The sequence below is a fragment of the Meleagris gallopavo genome, chromosome 5 (assembly GCF_905368555.1).
Source record: "Meleagris gallopavo chromosome 5, MGAL_WU_HG_1.1, whole genome shotgun sequence".
Classification (NCBI taxonomy): Eukaryota; Metazoa; Chordata; class Aves; order Galliformes; family Phasianidae; genus Meleagris; species Meleagris gallopavo.
The window spans coordinates 54,527,022-54,542,629 of NC_139408.1; the positions used below are offsets into that span (position 1 = coordinate 54,527,022).

Genomic DNA, 15,608 nt, shown 5'->3' on the forward strand with positions numbered 1-15,608 from the left:
TCAAACTCCAAAATTGAAAACTTCTTCAAGGAATCATAGAATCCTTAAGGTTGGAAAGACCTCTAAGATCATCTACTCCAAACGTTGACCTATCAACACCATGCCCACTAAATCATGTCCCTCTTCTTCAGAGTTGACCCAAATTGAAGGGTTTCCCTGCAAATGCCTCCTTCACTAGGATTAAAGGAAGGCAACAAGTGCAAAGTGGATTCCACCTGATTCTTTCATTCACTCATTTGACTCATGTCACATGCCTATTGCCTAAGACCTTACAAAAAGCTCAGATTTGGAGTTTAAAAAATGGGTATGAAAAACAGTTGTGCTGAGCAGAGAGTGAAGCAGAAGTTAGAATATTATGTGACATGCTGGGACACAGCACTTCTTTTGTTATGAGTATTATTCAGCTCTAGATGTACATCGTGCCAGTTTGAGACCATGTTGCCTTTTTTACCAGCATACTGATTTCTTTCATGGTATGAAGTGCTGAGAAAAAAAAGGTAATTCATTGCTGCATTACACGTCCTAAGAGAAAACATCAAGGCCTTGGGCATGAGACACAAGGACAAAGCTGTCCAAGGCACCTAGACTGTGAGTAGCAATGGACCTGCAATAGCCATCAGCATCTCAGTGATCCCTATGGGTCCTTTCCAACTCAGGATATATCTCTCAGCTCCTGCCCTTTTCATTTGAGCTGCCTCTGAGCAATTCTGCAGCCCAGAAATGTGTTGAGCAAGAATGAGTGCAAGACAGCAGAGCCAGGATCTGGCCCATCTCATGCTATTGACAGACTCATCACTAAAATGTAATTGCTGGCTGCCCTTGGCTTGGAGTACTCAGGCAAAAATTCCCCATTGCTCTTGAGAGCTTCAAGACATATTAATGCGACTTTTAAAATAGCATCTCCTCTATTTTTGTTGCTAATGCTAAGAACAAATGAGCTAAGGAAAAAAACCCAACAGGCAGTGATCTCCCTTAATGCTATTGTTCCCCTAAGTGCCAAGTGATGGGACTCACAGCACCAGGCTGCAGATCTGGCTGCCCTCAATGTGTCCTGAGCTGCATTGATGTGGAGTGATGCAGAGCTCTGTTGTGTAGAACAGAATCAGTCCGAAGCATCTTCAAAGTCACTGCACTTAGAGCAGAACTGGTGATAATTTTAGCTCTATCTTTGAATATGTCATCGTGAACTATTCTTTGAAATAGTTACTGGTTTCCACCCCTGTCCTCCAGCAGGGTGCTTAGGGACAGCCCTGCAGTTTGGGGTTGTGCCTGATCCTTCTCATGGAAGAACACTGTGGGTGCTTCTGAGCTGTGATGGACTGATGCGTTGATTCACAGAATCACAGAATCACTGAGGTTGGAAAAGATCTACAAGTCATCCAGTGCAACCATCCGCAAATCACCAATAGTACCCACTAAACCATATCCCTCAACACAACGTCCAAAATTCAACTCTATTTACCAAAAACTCCTTAAATGTTGCTAGCTCTGACCTCAGTAGAAATGATGCAGGCAGGCTGGGTCCTGGTGGAAGTCGGGGGAGAGCAGGGTTGGAGAACAGTTCTGGTGTAAGGCTGGTTGCATCAGTGCTGGGTGAGAATGGATGGCAAGAGATGAGGCAAGCAGCAGTACATGGATTACTTGAGGATACCCTCAAGTATGTTAGGAGGACCTGGAACAAACAGGTGACTTTATTTCTGCTGAGTCCTTACACTACACTTCCTACATGGATCATCATCTCCAGCAGAGCTATATAATAGAGCTACAAATACTGCTGAGCCCACTTGGCTTGTGGCTGTACCAATTTCAGGTGACCTCACTGAAACATCTGAAGGTTTGTAATGACCTCAGCAATATCCTGCAGCTAGAGCTTTGCTGTGAACAGTGTTCTGAAGAAAGGAAATTCCACGTACTGCTTTTAATCCTGCTTCAATTCATGACTGGAGAAAAACTCTCCTCCATCTCTGCAAAGTCCTGCAGTTTGTGCCATGAGCTCTGACCTGTGCACCTCTCACTTGTTGTAGATCCAGGCAGGGCCATGTTATTTGTGCCTTCCACTCTGCTTTGCTCCACAAACATTCAGTCAGTGGCTCTGGTTTCATTCTGCTGCAATAGTCCTCACCCTCAGGCTGTTGGTGGCCAGCTGCTTAGTCCTAATGCTGGCTCACATTCCTGGATGTATAATTTAAATTCTCATTGTAGAAATGCTTTTTTAATCAATTGCTATTTTAGCCATTGCAATTTTGTTAAGCTTGATGTGCAAGTCTGGGTTGACACATGTACAGTATAACACTGGTGCCCATGGCGTGGGGCAATCTAACTACGTACAACAGCTCTGAAGAGACACTTTTTGGAAAAGGAAGCAGAAATTGAAGCAGGAAAACTGAGGATATGATTTATTTTGGTGGCTTGGGCAGGGAGGTGGGGACCTGAATTTTGGGGCAAGGAAAATCTCTGCCAGTGAAGGAGAGATCATCGTGAGACCTTCTTCTGTCCAGAGGAAACTATTATTATAGCTCATGGAGAGCTGTGGGGTACAGGTGAGATTTTGTGTCTTCTCACTGCTGTGTTGCTGATGGATCATGTGCAATAGCCCTGAGTTTCAGTGATGTGCTATTTGAGGTCTGTTTGTCTTTTTTCAGGGACTGCAGGATTTGGGAATTTCCTATGTCTGATCTTTTATATAAACTGCTTGTAAATAGCTCATGTAACATGTGTTGGTGCAGAGCTGCATTCAGTGTGCAGGGCTAAAAGCAACAAGAGAGGTATTTTCTGCTTTTGCAAAGGGTCTGAACCAACCAGACCATAGTTAGAAGCCATCCCTTGCCAAGTTGCTCCTTCTTTTCTGAGGCAGGAAGTATGCAAAATCAAGGCTTGTACATTATTGAACATTACTGTATGCAATGACAATTGAAGCCAGTTCTGCACCAATTAGTTAATTATTTCCCTGTTAGGGGACTGCAAATGCTGGATTTAAGCCGAGAGCAAAACTCTCTGTGGATTTCAGAATGATTTAGAAGCACAAACAATAGCTGCTGGCCCTGTAACCCCAGCAGAGCTTCTTAGGTAAAGGTTGAGATCTGACTGTGGTGAGCCACTCTGTAAATTCTGGCTTTCTTCTGTGAGATGAGTTACCTGAGGGAGGGCTGAATGACCTACTACTGCCAGCTGGGGAGATCTGTTAACTCAGGCGTTAAAGACTTGAGGTTTTGGAGCCAAAAAAGCAGAGAGGTTCAAACTCATTTCCCTGTGCTGATGTGTGTGTGACCTGCTGTCTCTGCTTCTGCCTGTTTTCATGTTTAAAAAGAAAAAGAGCACTCACTATAAAATTGCTAAAGGAAAAATATTTAATAAGAAATCATGATCTGAAAGGTTAAACACAGCTGAGAGGTCCCCATCTGGGTTCAGCTGATGTGCTGTACTGTGGGTCACTCTTCAGTGAAATGGAGTGGATTTGGGACAAGGTTTTTATGAGTAATAAAACCTGAAACAGATTGGATGAAGTTAAGGCACTTCATTTAGTATTTTCCACGTACCATGTGGCCATGGCTTGCTATGACATCACTGCAGTTGGGAAACTGAGGCAGGGGCAGCTTGGTTCCTGGGGCAGGAATGTTGGGGCTGGTGTTACAGTCCAGCCGTTGGTGCACTGAGTTACTGCTTTTTCACAAATTATCTCATAAAGTTGCTGTCATACATGGTGTGTGCAGCATTTTGGGCAGTGAGGGGAGGTAGTGCTTGGACCTGCACACCCCAGCAAGGGAGCAGCAGGGGTTGGTGGGAGGGGTGTGGGTGCTCTGCTGTTTTCTGCTGTTTCTAGAATAGTTTTGATGGGGGGGTTGGGGAGCAGAGGATTGCTTTGATGGGACTAGCCTTTGGTTTTCCCCTGCCTGCTCCAAGACCTCACCCAGCCAGGCATAGGGAAGGGAGGCATCAGCACCTGGGGGTGGATGGGGAAGTTTGGCTTTCCCCCCAGAAAACCCCAATAAAACACCCAATTTCATCACTCTCAAGAAATTTCTGGAACACGAATAGTCACAACCATGCAGCCACATAGAAAAACAGTGCTCCCCGCCTCCAACCGCCCCAAATTTGTTTTTATTTCTTTTGCCATCAGGTTGCTTTAACCATTTCAGCAGCTCGGAGCCGCCGAGCGCAAAAGCTTTTGATTTGAAAGGGGACCGCATCCCCTTTTGAAAGGAGCCTGCTCCCTAGGGCAACCACATCACACTGCTGATTTGCTGCAGTGGAGACTGCAGCGCGTACAATATGCCCTCCCCCCTCCGCCCGTGCTGCTTACAGCATCAGTCCGGAGCTGAGCGGGGAGACGGGCGCGATACCCCATAAACCACCCATGCTTGGGAATGCCTGAGTGCTAACGCAGCGCCTCCGACCGCAGCACCGGCCACCCCTCAGCACGCCGAGATGCAAGCCAGTGCCGACTCCACCAAGATGGACTGTCTTTGGAGCAACTGGAAATGTCAGGGTATTATGTCTGTTCGAGTGTTGCATGCTAGAAGGACTGCATGGTAAAGGCAGGATCCGTCCATTTTCGTATTGTTCACCTGCGGGCCTTTGCATGCTTTTTTATTTCCCTTCGTGCAAAGCTTTTATTTGGGGGTTATGTTAAGAAAGGGAGGAAGGACCTTTCATTGTGCTGTTTGAATGCATTTCTCCCATCTCCAGTTGCCTCGCCCTGTGAGCACCCGGGATGCAGCACCTTCATCCCACCTCCAGCCCATTCCCAAGGATCCCTTAGCAGATCACCCTCATCTCAGCATGATTTTTTCCCTTTGGGGCTGTAGGAGAGCCGGGCGATGGGGAATCCGTGCACTGACCAGGGAAAGTGGGGCTGGAGGTGGCGGTGATGTGTGCTGGGTGCATCCTGCCCTGGGCACACCCATGGCCAGGGCTGAGCTGAGCGTCGGCACAAAGAAAACGCAGCTCCGGTGACAGTTCTTTGCTGTAGAGTTGCTGTTTTTGCGTGCTTTATTGCATTTCCCAGCAATCCGCCGAGCCATTTGGGTGAAAATATTGAGGGGGTATGTGTAGGGGAACAATAGCATCTCCGTTTTGGGCTTATTTTCAGTGACATGGAGCGGGTTGGTGCCTGCGCTGGGTGGGGCTGGCACCTTCTGGGGCGCCTCGGCCGGCTCTGCAGCCATTTTTAGTTGGTTTCACCCTTCCCAGCCAGCATCCAGCCTTTGTTTTGCTAAAGGCAAAGCCTCTGTGAGGCTGTGAGCTGGGCAGATCGGGAGAAAAGCATGTGGCAGTCCTGCGGGCAGGCAGGACACATTCAGTTTGAATGTGGTTTTTAATTTTTAGGTGCATGTTTACATTGAATAGAGCGTACATGGTGCTCACAGCGGGGTCCTGGGAGAGAGATTAGAGCATCATCTTGTTAAAGGGACCGGGATGCTGGCAGACAGCTCTGTAAAGGGAGCTGCATGTAACAGGAGCCAGCAGTCCATCCTGAAGTGCTTTTGGGGAGGGCAGGAGGAGACTGACAGACATACAGACGCTGGTTTTCAGGGGCATTTCTGCAGTCTTAATTCGGCACCTTGTATCTGTGGTTTTGAGGGTTTTTTTCATCAGGAATCTGGGAAGTAAACAGATGCACCTGTTCAGTGCCAGCCTGCAGCAGCTAGGGCTTTTCATTCCTTAACACAAGGCTTTCTATAGGATTGTTTTATTCCTTCGGCTCTTATGGGAGAGCCTCACCTAAACCCGAGTCTTTTCATATGAGATTTAAACGTGAGCATCCTTGCGAGGTAGGACTGGGGTTTTTGTTTTTTTGTTTGCTTCATTTCCTAAAAGGTGAAGGATTCTGCTGATATTCCTAAAAACGCTGATGTGCTGAGTCAGGTTGTTGAACCACCTGTATTTAGAGACAGCCAAATTTTTAACCCTTTTTTAGCAGGAAAAAAAAAAAAAAGAATATTTGTTCATAAAGTTGAAAAAGGGGTGACAACAAAAGGCACGCTGCTGTTGTTTAATCAATAATTAATCATGAGTAACAACTGCAGGCTTTCTCTGTTTCTGTGCTTTCCTTTTTGAAATCAAGGGGCAGAAAATTAAATGGCACAACATGACCCATGCTGGTCTGAAACAAAAAGGATCGGAACAAAATTGACGCAGCTGAAATAAATCACTTGCCTCAGTGCCACATCATCTGCATATCTTTCTTGTTCTTGGTTGGTGCTCTCTGCTTTAGAAATGATCCTGCAGAAAACATGAAGTACAGAGCATTATTTCTGCCAGCAAAATTCTTTGATCGCTCCCAGATAAAATAAAAGGAATTTAAAATTCAGAGGAATAAAGACTAAAGACTGATTCAACGATTCTTCTGGTATCTATTATTCATGTACCCTCCGTCTCAACCCAGAACATCAGTTTCATGAAGATCTGGGATTGTATAATTTTGCCAAGTTCATTCTCCATAGAATTATGGTTCCTCCTGAAATCTCTGGAATGTGACTGTGAATGTAATGGATGCAGTCACAGATTTCAATAAATTCTGAGCATCTTTTTACTGAAATTGTGGAAATGAAATGCTGAGGTTAACCTAAGTTTTAATTAATAAAGAGTCAAGCAGCTATATCATTGGTTTGCCCTTACAGAGCTTTAAATTGGTGTAAAATTTCACAGGGGTCTGGAGGAGCTGCAGGGATGCTTGGTGAAGCTTGGCTTTGCCCCACTGAATCTGCGTACTTTCCTTTGGAGGACTGCTGCTAAACACATTTAGAAATATTGCAATAAGTTTTACCAACCCATCCTGCAGGTAAAGCATGCTTGTGTCAATGGTAGATCCTGATACAGCCTTTGAAAAGAGCAAAAGAGCATATCAACCCTGCCAGGCACGTGCTTCTTGCGAAATATTGTCGTGGGTAGGTGGTGCATTGGAAGCAGGCTGGGATTAGCCATCCATAATGCGTGAGTGTGTGGAGAAAGACCTCCAGCTGGGCATGCTGGTGGCTGGTGTCCATGCTGGGGACTCATCCCCACACTGCTCCTCACATGTTTCTCTGGGTTAGGAAGGTCTTGGCAGCTCAGCCTGTTGGGCTCCTTGGTGGTAGCACACTGTTTCTTCTGCATGGCAGCTCCCAGCTGGCCATAAGTGACATGCCTGTTCATTATAAACCAGTGTGGAAAAGGACTGCAGATTTCATCAAATCTGTCCAGCTGCCATAATTCCACTAGAACTGGAGTTAGTGGTTTCTTGACAGCTGTTTCCAGAGAACTAGCTTCCCTTCTTGCCTAATACATCAGCTGGCTTGGTAAGGGTGCTGAGAAGCTGCACTAGCCATTCATGCCAACATTCCCCACTTTAAGAGGGATAAAGAAGTTCAGTGACAGTTATAAGGATGCATGCTATTAACATATAATCTTATTGACAGTTCCGAAGCCTGTCCTGTTACCTCTATTACCATGAAAGCTCATGACAGCCTATCAGTACATTCAGTGCTTTCCTGAAAATATGTGTGTGGAACAGTTGGAATCACCTTGCCTGGCTCAAATGAGCTCTCCGCCAGACCTGTCCCAGATGTTGGATTTTACACTGGACCTTGGTAGAGCTAAAATCTTGGAAATCATCATCTAATGTAACCTCTTTAGCTAATATCTTCAAGAAACTATACTAACTGATGGCGAATTGACATCCTGATTTTGCAGCTGATTTCCTGTGAAATTTGAATTAGGTTTGTCAAAATGTTTTGCCACTTCCAGATTTGCTTTTATTTTTTGTTGCCGCTACATAAATCCAATCAATCCTTCTTCAGGCTCATCCCTTGTTGATGGCAACAGGACTGCAAGATCAAGAGTTTAAAATCAGAGGACAAGCTGTCTTGGGCATGAGCTTCATACTGTTTGGTTGCCAGCTTTCTCAGCAAACGCAGTGATCTAGATGGTATCAAAAGGGAGATTTCAGTAGCTCTATCAAAACAGGAGGCATAAAGAGCATGTTTCATATCTCAATGTAAATCTCTTTTTTTTTTTTTTTTTAGAACAGATAAACAATATTTATTTATTGCCAGAACAAAGAAAATATTCCCCCACGTTAAGATTAAGGTATCCCTTATTATGGAGTAATTTAATCTCCAGCAAGAGGGTGATGATGTGGCAATAGCTGAAGGCAACACTGGAGGACCTTCATCAGGTCTCTGGGAAGATTAACTGTGAGTTTGATGGGGCAGTTTTGATATCAAAGGGGTAATCTCTCCATGTCATATTCTCATAACTAAAATAGATCTGAGACTTAATTTTGAAAATCTGCAGATTTTCAGATGTTTGGATACAGTTAGGAAGGGTCTGGATCTGTTAATTTGGTCCAGGAGCATCTCAGAACAATCTATAGATTTCCATAGCATCATGTGCTTTCAGGAACTGCACTCAGAGACTCTGGTTGGTCCCTTTGTTCTCTGCTCTCTTAAGATTAGAACAACACCACCTTCATAGAAGCTGATAAAGGCAGAGAGTGATGTGGTCTGATGGGCAGGGGATGTGTGGAAGGATGCTTCTTTCTACCTCTAGATCAAATATTGGTCTCAGCTCTCTCATGTAAAAATATAACTACAAAAACAGTAACAACCACAGGAGGCTGAAGGGCTGATTTCTTTATTGTCAACCTTGTTGTGCTTCTGTCTACCCAGACCCAGACTGGTGTCTTACATAAGGCCTTTTTGAGCTCACATAAGGCAATCCTGAGTTTGCAGATGGAGGAGGAGGTGGGCTGGAGAGCATTCCATATCTTTTTCTTTGGTCCTGTTCCTGCTCCAGGTTTCTTCTCAACAGGGTTCAGATTGAGCATTGGAGCTGAGAGATGATAAAGAAGTTAGACTGAGGACAGGAATGTCATGGACTAGGTGTGTAGAAGAGGGTAAGTGTGGAGAGATTCCTCAAGACTGGAGATGAAGAAGGAGGAGAAATGCCTCGTAAAACAACACAAATGCTCTGCCTTGGCTCTGCTGTTGATCACAGCAGTCTTCTGAAGACACCAGACTGCTCATTAAATGTTGTATCCATCTGTATTCTGTTTTAATCAGATCTGTTGTGGGAAGGGGAGCAAAGGCTATGGATCCTCCCCTAGAGAGAGGAGGGAAATCATGTCCCCACACCCTGTGGTTAAAACTGAGAAGTGGCATTTCTTTGAGCAAAAGCAGTATTTACTTCTTTTTGAGGACTCATCTCTAGTAGTCATACTTGTTGACAGATATTGTTGCAGCAATGCTATAAACAAGACTTCCCTTCTTAAATTGGATTTCCTAAGCCTTTCACTGCCAGTAGGCCTGGGAAATGTATTATGAAGTCTCTATTGTATTGCACTGTATACAGAATAAAAGACTTTTTCTCAGTTCTCATTAATAATAATATTGCACAGGGAGTGAAGCTGTACAATCCATTGATTTTACCTCCTAAAAAGGCCCAATGGGACCTCCACTGTTGGGAGGGCAGCTTGATCACATCCATGGGTTTATTAGTATGCTGAAAACATATAACCTTTATTTGATCCTCAAGGTCCATGGCTCTCATCTGAAGGCTGCACACAAGGTTTTTGTGCACACTTTTTGTGCTAACTAAATTCTGCTTGATGGATGCTCATTTTTCACACAGTTTTTGCAGTAGAGGAATAACGTGCAGTATCAGGAGAGAACAGAGATCTTCAGAGAAAGGCAGGGAGAACCTGTGGAAGATGTGTATTAATCAGTGTACACAGCTGATCTTCATTAATTTTCATCTTAAAATGCTTGCTTTGAGGCATGGAATGGGAAGGTCCCATTTTTTAAGTCATGCAGAAATCTGAAGGCAAGAACACATCTCAGCCACAGGTTGGTCAGAATCCCCCATTCTTTCTGTGGAATCTTCTCCCAGGAGCTTTGGGCTGCAGCTGCCCCATATCACAATGTTTCTGGCAACTACAGAAACCACCAGAGCTCAGTTCTCATGGTTTCCACCTGGACTTGAGGAAAAGAGAATCAGGAGCATCATTTCTTGGTCCACCTCAGCCATCTTGAGCTTTACACTGTCTTGTACTGCCCTTCCCAGCCCCAGGTCTTTCTTCTGGCTTTTGTGATGCCACATATCCAGGAGCAGAAACATTTTCTGCTGAAAGTGAGGTGAGTGAGCTTTCAGGCACTGTGCTTAGGAGCAGTTTCTTGCTGTCACAAGCATTGCATGCTGCTGCTGCTGTTATTCATATCTGGGAGGTTACTTTTAATTTACCTTGTAAGCGTTGGTATTTCCTGGCTGTTGATATCGACAGGTAATTGCTTAAATCAGAAAATATACCTTTGTACATCGTTAGTCTGGCAGATGGCCCCAAACAAAGAACTCACATTCATTTAATAAGATGAGATTATACTATGAATTGTAGCTGAGGAACTGCTTGGCACCACTGAAAGCTTTTTCTTTCAATTCATGCTACTTGAGTAAAATTTTACAAGTTCTGCTGTGAGTTAAAAAATACAGACAGGCAACTCTTTCACATAAATAGCTCATCAAATGTGTTTCTGCAAAAAAAACTCTTCAAAGACAGTAGCAGTGACCTGCAGCAGTCTGCAACACTGCTTTCTTAGAGATTGCTGGCGAGTCCCCCATAATAAATACAAAGTCTTTGGAGACTGAGAGTGTTCTGGCAAAACCCAGAGCCCTTTTATAACTTCACAATTGAGCCAGAGCTCTGCTGTGTCGTACTGGAAAGGGCACAAAGTGACTGAGGGAGGGACTCTGCTTGCTCCTTCCAGGAGGCTGAAGGGAGATCATGAAAAGCTGCAGCTGAACTGCTGCTGCATGTTAATGGGCATGGTCAGGACTTAGAGTTGGGGTTTTCAAAACAGAAGAGTTTTGAATGAAACTGAGGCTGATTTCAGCGCCTGTTCTCCAGGACTGTGTTTGCAAATTCTTGCTGAAAAATGTCAGTGCTCTGAAGTTATCATTTCAGCACGCACAAATATACGTTCCTTAGCCAGACAGATTGACCTGCTGTCCGGCTGCATGCACATCACATAGCCACGGGCTCACGTGGCACCAGCCTCCTGCTTCATGCATATTCAGTATGCATTGCTCAGAATCATGCCATTGTCGTGGGTCTGGGCAGTATCACATGTGCCCACACAGCCTACAACAAGCCCAGGTCTTGCAGGACCCTTGCCTGCACCGGGATCCTATGGTGTGATTTTTCACTAAGAATTGACCAAACCATCTAATGGTGATGTCAGGTGTACAGCTTTAGCTCAGCTTGTGCTCGCTGTGTTCCTGCGCACTGGGGATGCTTGTGTGAGCCTGGCGTGTGCAAGGATCGACAGGCAGGGCAGTAAAGTCATGGGGCCAGCAGGTGCTGGAGTGAGCCATGAGGTTCACCTCCCTACACCACTGCCTGCTTGCCTGGAGGCAGGAGTGATGGCTGCTGGACCTGGGCACCATGCAAGGACCTCCACCTGCCTCCTCCTTGCTGAGATTTTCCACCTTTCAGCTGGCATGTATTTTTTCCACGCACATGGGAGAATTTGTGTCAAGTCTAAAAGACACAGGATCCCTCCCTCTCAGGTCTCATTTAGCTGGTGAAAGAGGCCAGCTGCCTCTCATCTCCTTTCTCACATATGCACACAGCCCCAAAACTGTGTCATTTGGCCTCTCTCCATCCCATGGCTGTGCCAAGGCTTTCCTTACCTGATACACCTTAGTAAACCTCATAGCTATCTCAGTAAGGGGCAGCTCGCAAGATACGCACACAAAAACAAATCTCTCTTCAGCCATTCAGCATCTTCCTTGTTGAGAGGAATCAGAAAATGCAGTTTGGCAAATCAACATCTATGCAGCCACCTTCAGTCTTGCAGGAATTGAGGCAGAATATCATAGAAAGAAAGAACTGCTGCTTTTGAGTCTTATCAGCGATCGATATTAATCCAGGGAGCTCCACAGAAATGGGCAGCTGTGGTTTTTGCTCAGCTCTGTTTGCCTATCTACTGCCTACTTGCTAGGTAACATTTTTCACTGGTACTTGGCCTTTTTGTTTCATCTGCAGGTGATAATCCACATACAGCACCCTTGGCCAGTTTACCTATCCATTTAATATCAAGATATTTTGTAACACAGAATTTAAGTATCTCAAAAAGTGAGATTTACATAAATTTCCAAAAGTGTCCTCTGACAGAGAAATTTTTAAGCAGAAAAAGGACAGAGCTGTGAATGAAGCTGCCTGTCCAAATGCTCACTGGTGAAAGCACACCAGTTGCTGTGCTGTGCTGCAGGATTTTGCACTGCCTTCACTGAAAAAACAGAATGAAAAGAAGTAAACACTGTTAAACTTATCTTCTGGATGCCATTTTGTAAGGATGCATTGCAAGATGCACATTCCAACCCTGAGACACTGCAAGCAGCCTTGTGGAGTTCCAGCTGCACGGACACAGCTGTGTCTGCTGCCAACCTCCCTGATGGGAGTGCAAGCCCTGTGCTGTAAGTGCATCTTCAGAGTATCCACCAGTCCATGGTGTTCCTGCAGGAAGGAGATGTGGCCATACAACTGGAGAGCCTCTGCCAGGTCCCCAGTTTACATGCTCACACTCAGCACGTGCCACTGAGTTCCCTGGTCCCTTGATGCAGTCTTTGGATCTCATCACACATGCTCCCAATCATAGATCTGGTGCTCAGGGCTGGCACTTAGAAATATGTAAGAGTCATTATGTTGTGTATATTGACAGATATTATAGTAGGATGGGAATGTTGCATTCAGTAATCCAACAGCAGTTTTGCACTCAAGCCCATTACTTTGAAAAGCAACGCTAATGTGTGTAATAGTAATGAGTAATGGCTCATTGACTCAAGGGAAACATGCAGTGGTGACTCACAGTGTTTTGAGATTAGATGATAAGAACTACAATGTTGGATTAATATGGTTTCTTTTTGCATTTGTGAATTTTCTTTTGACAGATTGGATTTTCCCAGAATTTACTCTTTGTTCAGGTTATTTGACAAATGGCATCTAAGAAATATGCTTGGCTTGTGTTGTGCTCAAGCTGTTCATGAGGACAGTGTGTGAAATTGGAGCTGCTTTGTTTAGATTGTCATGGGCCTGTTCTTTGGCTAGAAGAGTCCTCTTAGAAAGGATTCTCAGTGTAAATAAATTAAATTCACTGTTGTGGACTGAATTCAGTGATCATTTCTTAAAATTTTGATCCTATATTGTCTATTTCTGTTGGTAAGATTGCCTGCTGGAGTACCTAGGATAAATGATGTAAACTGAGTGAAAAGCACCATGCAAAAAAGCCTCCTTTATAAATGTAAAAATATATTGTTGGCAGATGTTTTTTTCCCACTGTTTTATCCTAATACCTCCCATGTATCTAGGCAAGGAAAGAAGAAAGTTTTGTTTTTTTTTTAAATAGTTCTGAGATGATCAGATTTGTAGTAGCAAGAGGAATTACTCTGCATTTTCTGCTTCCATTTGTTTTCTGCCCATGTAAGTGAATGGTTTCCTACCCATGTAATTATTAAGCAGTGGCAAAACCAGGAGTTTTGTTACTTCAGAAGTAACAAAATGACATTGTCAAAACTTTGAATAGTTGAATAGGATATTGGTTTATTGTGGCTAAGCCCAAACTTTCTCATTTGTTTATCAGCAGCCAAAACTTGAAGGCGTTTTGGTCCAGAAGTGGAAAAACAACTAGTTTGGACTAGTTGTTGGACTAGTGATTAAAAAAAAATAAAAATCTAGAGTTTCAGTGTAAAATAGGAACTTCTATTAGCTTTTGTCCTTAACTTTTCTCTGCAAAGTTGTGGCTGAGGACAGACATCCAGCCGCATAAAGTGCAAGGATTCCAGCTAGGCGATCAGTAGCACCACCTCTGAAGTCACTGAGCTGCTTTCAACCAACGAACTTCCCGATGATGTTGGTGTGAAGAGGGGCACCTCTTCTCCCTTCATCCTCCAGTGAAAACCCCAAGCATGGCAGTGGTCTTGAGGCCCTCTTAGCTCCTGCCATTAACACGCTGTTCTTCTCTCCCCAGCTATCAACCTGTTGTACTGGCGCGACATCAAGCAGACAGGGATCGTGTTTGGCAGCCTCCTGTTGCTGCTCTTCTCCCTGACCCAGTTCAGCGTCGTCAGTGTTGTGGCCTACCTGGCCCTCGCCGGCCTCTCGGCCACCATTAGCTTCAGAATCTACAAATCAGTCCTACAGGCCGTGCAGAAGACTGACGAGGGCCATCCCTTCAAGTGAGTGCTTTGTGGTCATGGCTGGGGATCGGGTGTCTTGTGGAAGATCCATTCCTAGTGCCAAGTCACATTTCTTCAGCTGCTGCTCTATAAAATTCTTGCTCACAACAGGGGTTTCCATTGTCCAGAGTCTTGAGAGTCATATTGGCTTAGATTCTAAAGGGGGGTTGGGAGGAGGGGGGATAAAAGTCTGTCAATGCACTTGTCCTCTGAAACGTGGACATTTTTTCCTGGGATGTTTGTTCCAGCTGATCAGGGAAGCTTCATCCTCTGCTGTGCCAATGAGCCCATGAACCAGTTTAGGGAACTGATGTGGCTTCCCAACACACCCTGAAAGATGTTAGTTGGGTTGCTGCTCCCTTGTTTTTACTTGGGACTGAAGATCTGAGCATAGCTTAGTGGGAGTTGTAGGGTAGGCAGAGGGTTGGAGGAGCAAGAAGGGGATGAGTTTGCCTTGGCAGCAATGGTCCCAAAGATGACACATGGCTAGGCAGCAGCACTTGTTCCTCCAGAGGCTGCTAGCTGGAGGAGCCCCCTTCTGCAACAGTAGTGTTGCACAGAAGTTTGTGAGGAACCCTGCCAGTGAGGATTTGCACCCTACTTTAGGAGGCATAGAGAGCCCATCCAGACCAGGATCTGCGTGGGCACAAGGCAAAGCTGTAGTAGGCAGTCCCACTGCAGCACACAGTTGCACAGGCAGACAGGTAATGCAAGGCGAAGGCAGTGTGTGCTGGTGGCTATGTGCCTGCAGGAGGGGGTTACATTGCTCCTGCTACAGAAAAGTGAGGGCTGGGGAGGAGGGGGTGATGGGAATATAGGCATGAGTGTGCATGGTGGTGAACCTGGCCGGATTTCTAACTGCCCTGTGTTTCTGGCAGAGCCTACTTGGATATGGAAATGAATCTCTCACAGGACCAGATTCAGAAATACACAGACTGTCTCCAGCTATACGTCAACAGCACAGTCAAAGAGCTGAGGAGACTCTTTCTCGTTCAGGACCTTGTGGATTCTTTAAAAGTAGGATTGCTTCAAATATTTTTAACCCCTCTCTAGAGGACCAATTTACATTTCAAAGTGCTGTTTCCCATGTTGACACTGTCCTTATAAAACTGAGTTTTGTGCAGCTCCAGATATCAAAGATGCTCTGCTATTTGATTTCCAATCTGCTTCCTTCCAGTAGCTTAGTTAGGGACTCTGCACTTGAAGCTGTTTATCTGTAATACAGGAGTTACAAAAGATGAGGACCAGCTTAGCTCCTGCAGGTCTGGAAGCATCTCTTGTGCTCTCTGTGACCTTGTCACAAAATGGTGTCCTTTCCTTTAATCTTTCTGGTGATCAGGTTTTCCTTACTGTGGACTTTCCTTCTGTGGGGGATTGTCCTCTTTCTTTTCCTGCTGAGA

General features: G+C 45.0%; 1 protein-coding gene across 4 annotated transcripts in view; it reads left to right on the plus strand.

Moving 5' to 3' along the window:
- RTN1 (reticulon 1) overlaps positions 1 to 15,608 on the plus strand; it is a 114,055-nt gene that overhangs the window by 95,711 nt on the left and 2,736 nt on the right. For 3 of the 4 annotated variants that reach the window (XM_085225829.1, XM_085225827.1, XM_085225828.1), the window contains 2 exons: positions 14,001 to 14,208; positions 15,087 to 15,225. In XM_085225829.1, coding sequence (XP_085081955.1) covers positions 14,001 to 14,208; positions 15,087 to 15,225 — 347 coding nt within the window. Of the gene's footprint in view, positions 1 to 4,193; positions 4,487 to 14,000; positions 14,209 to 15,086; positions 15,226 to 15,608 lie in introns of those variants that run through there. The other variant, XM_010712073.4, reaches the window with a different exon arrangement.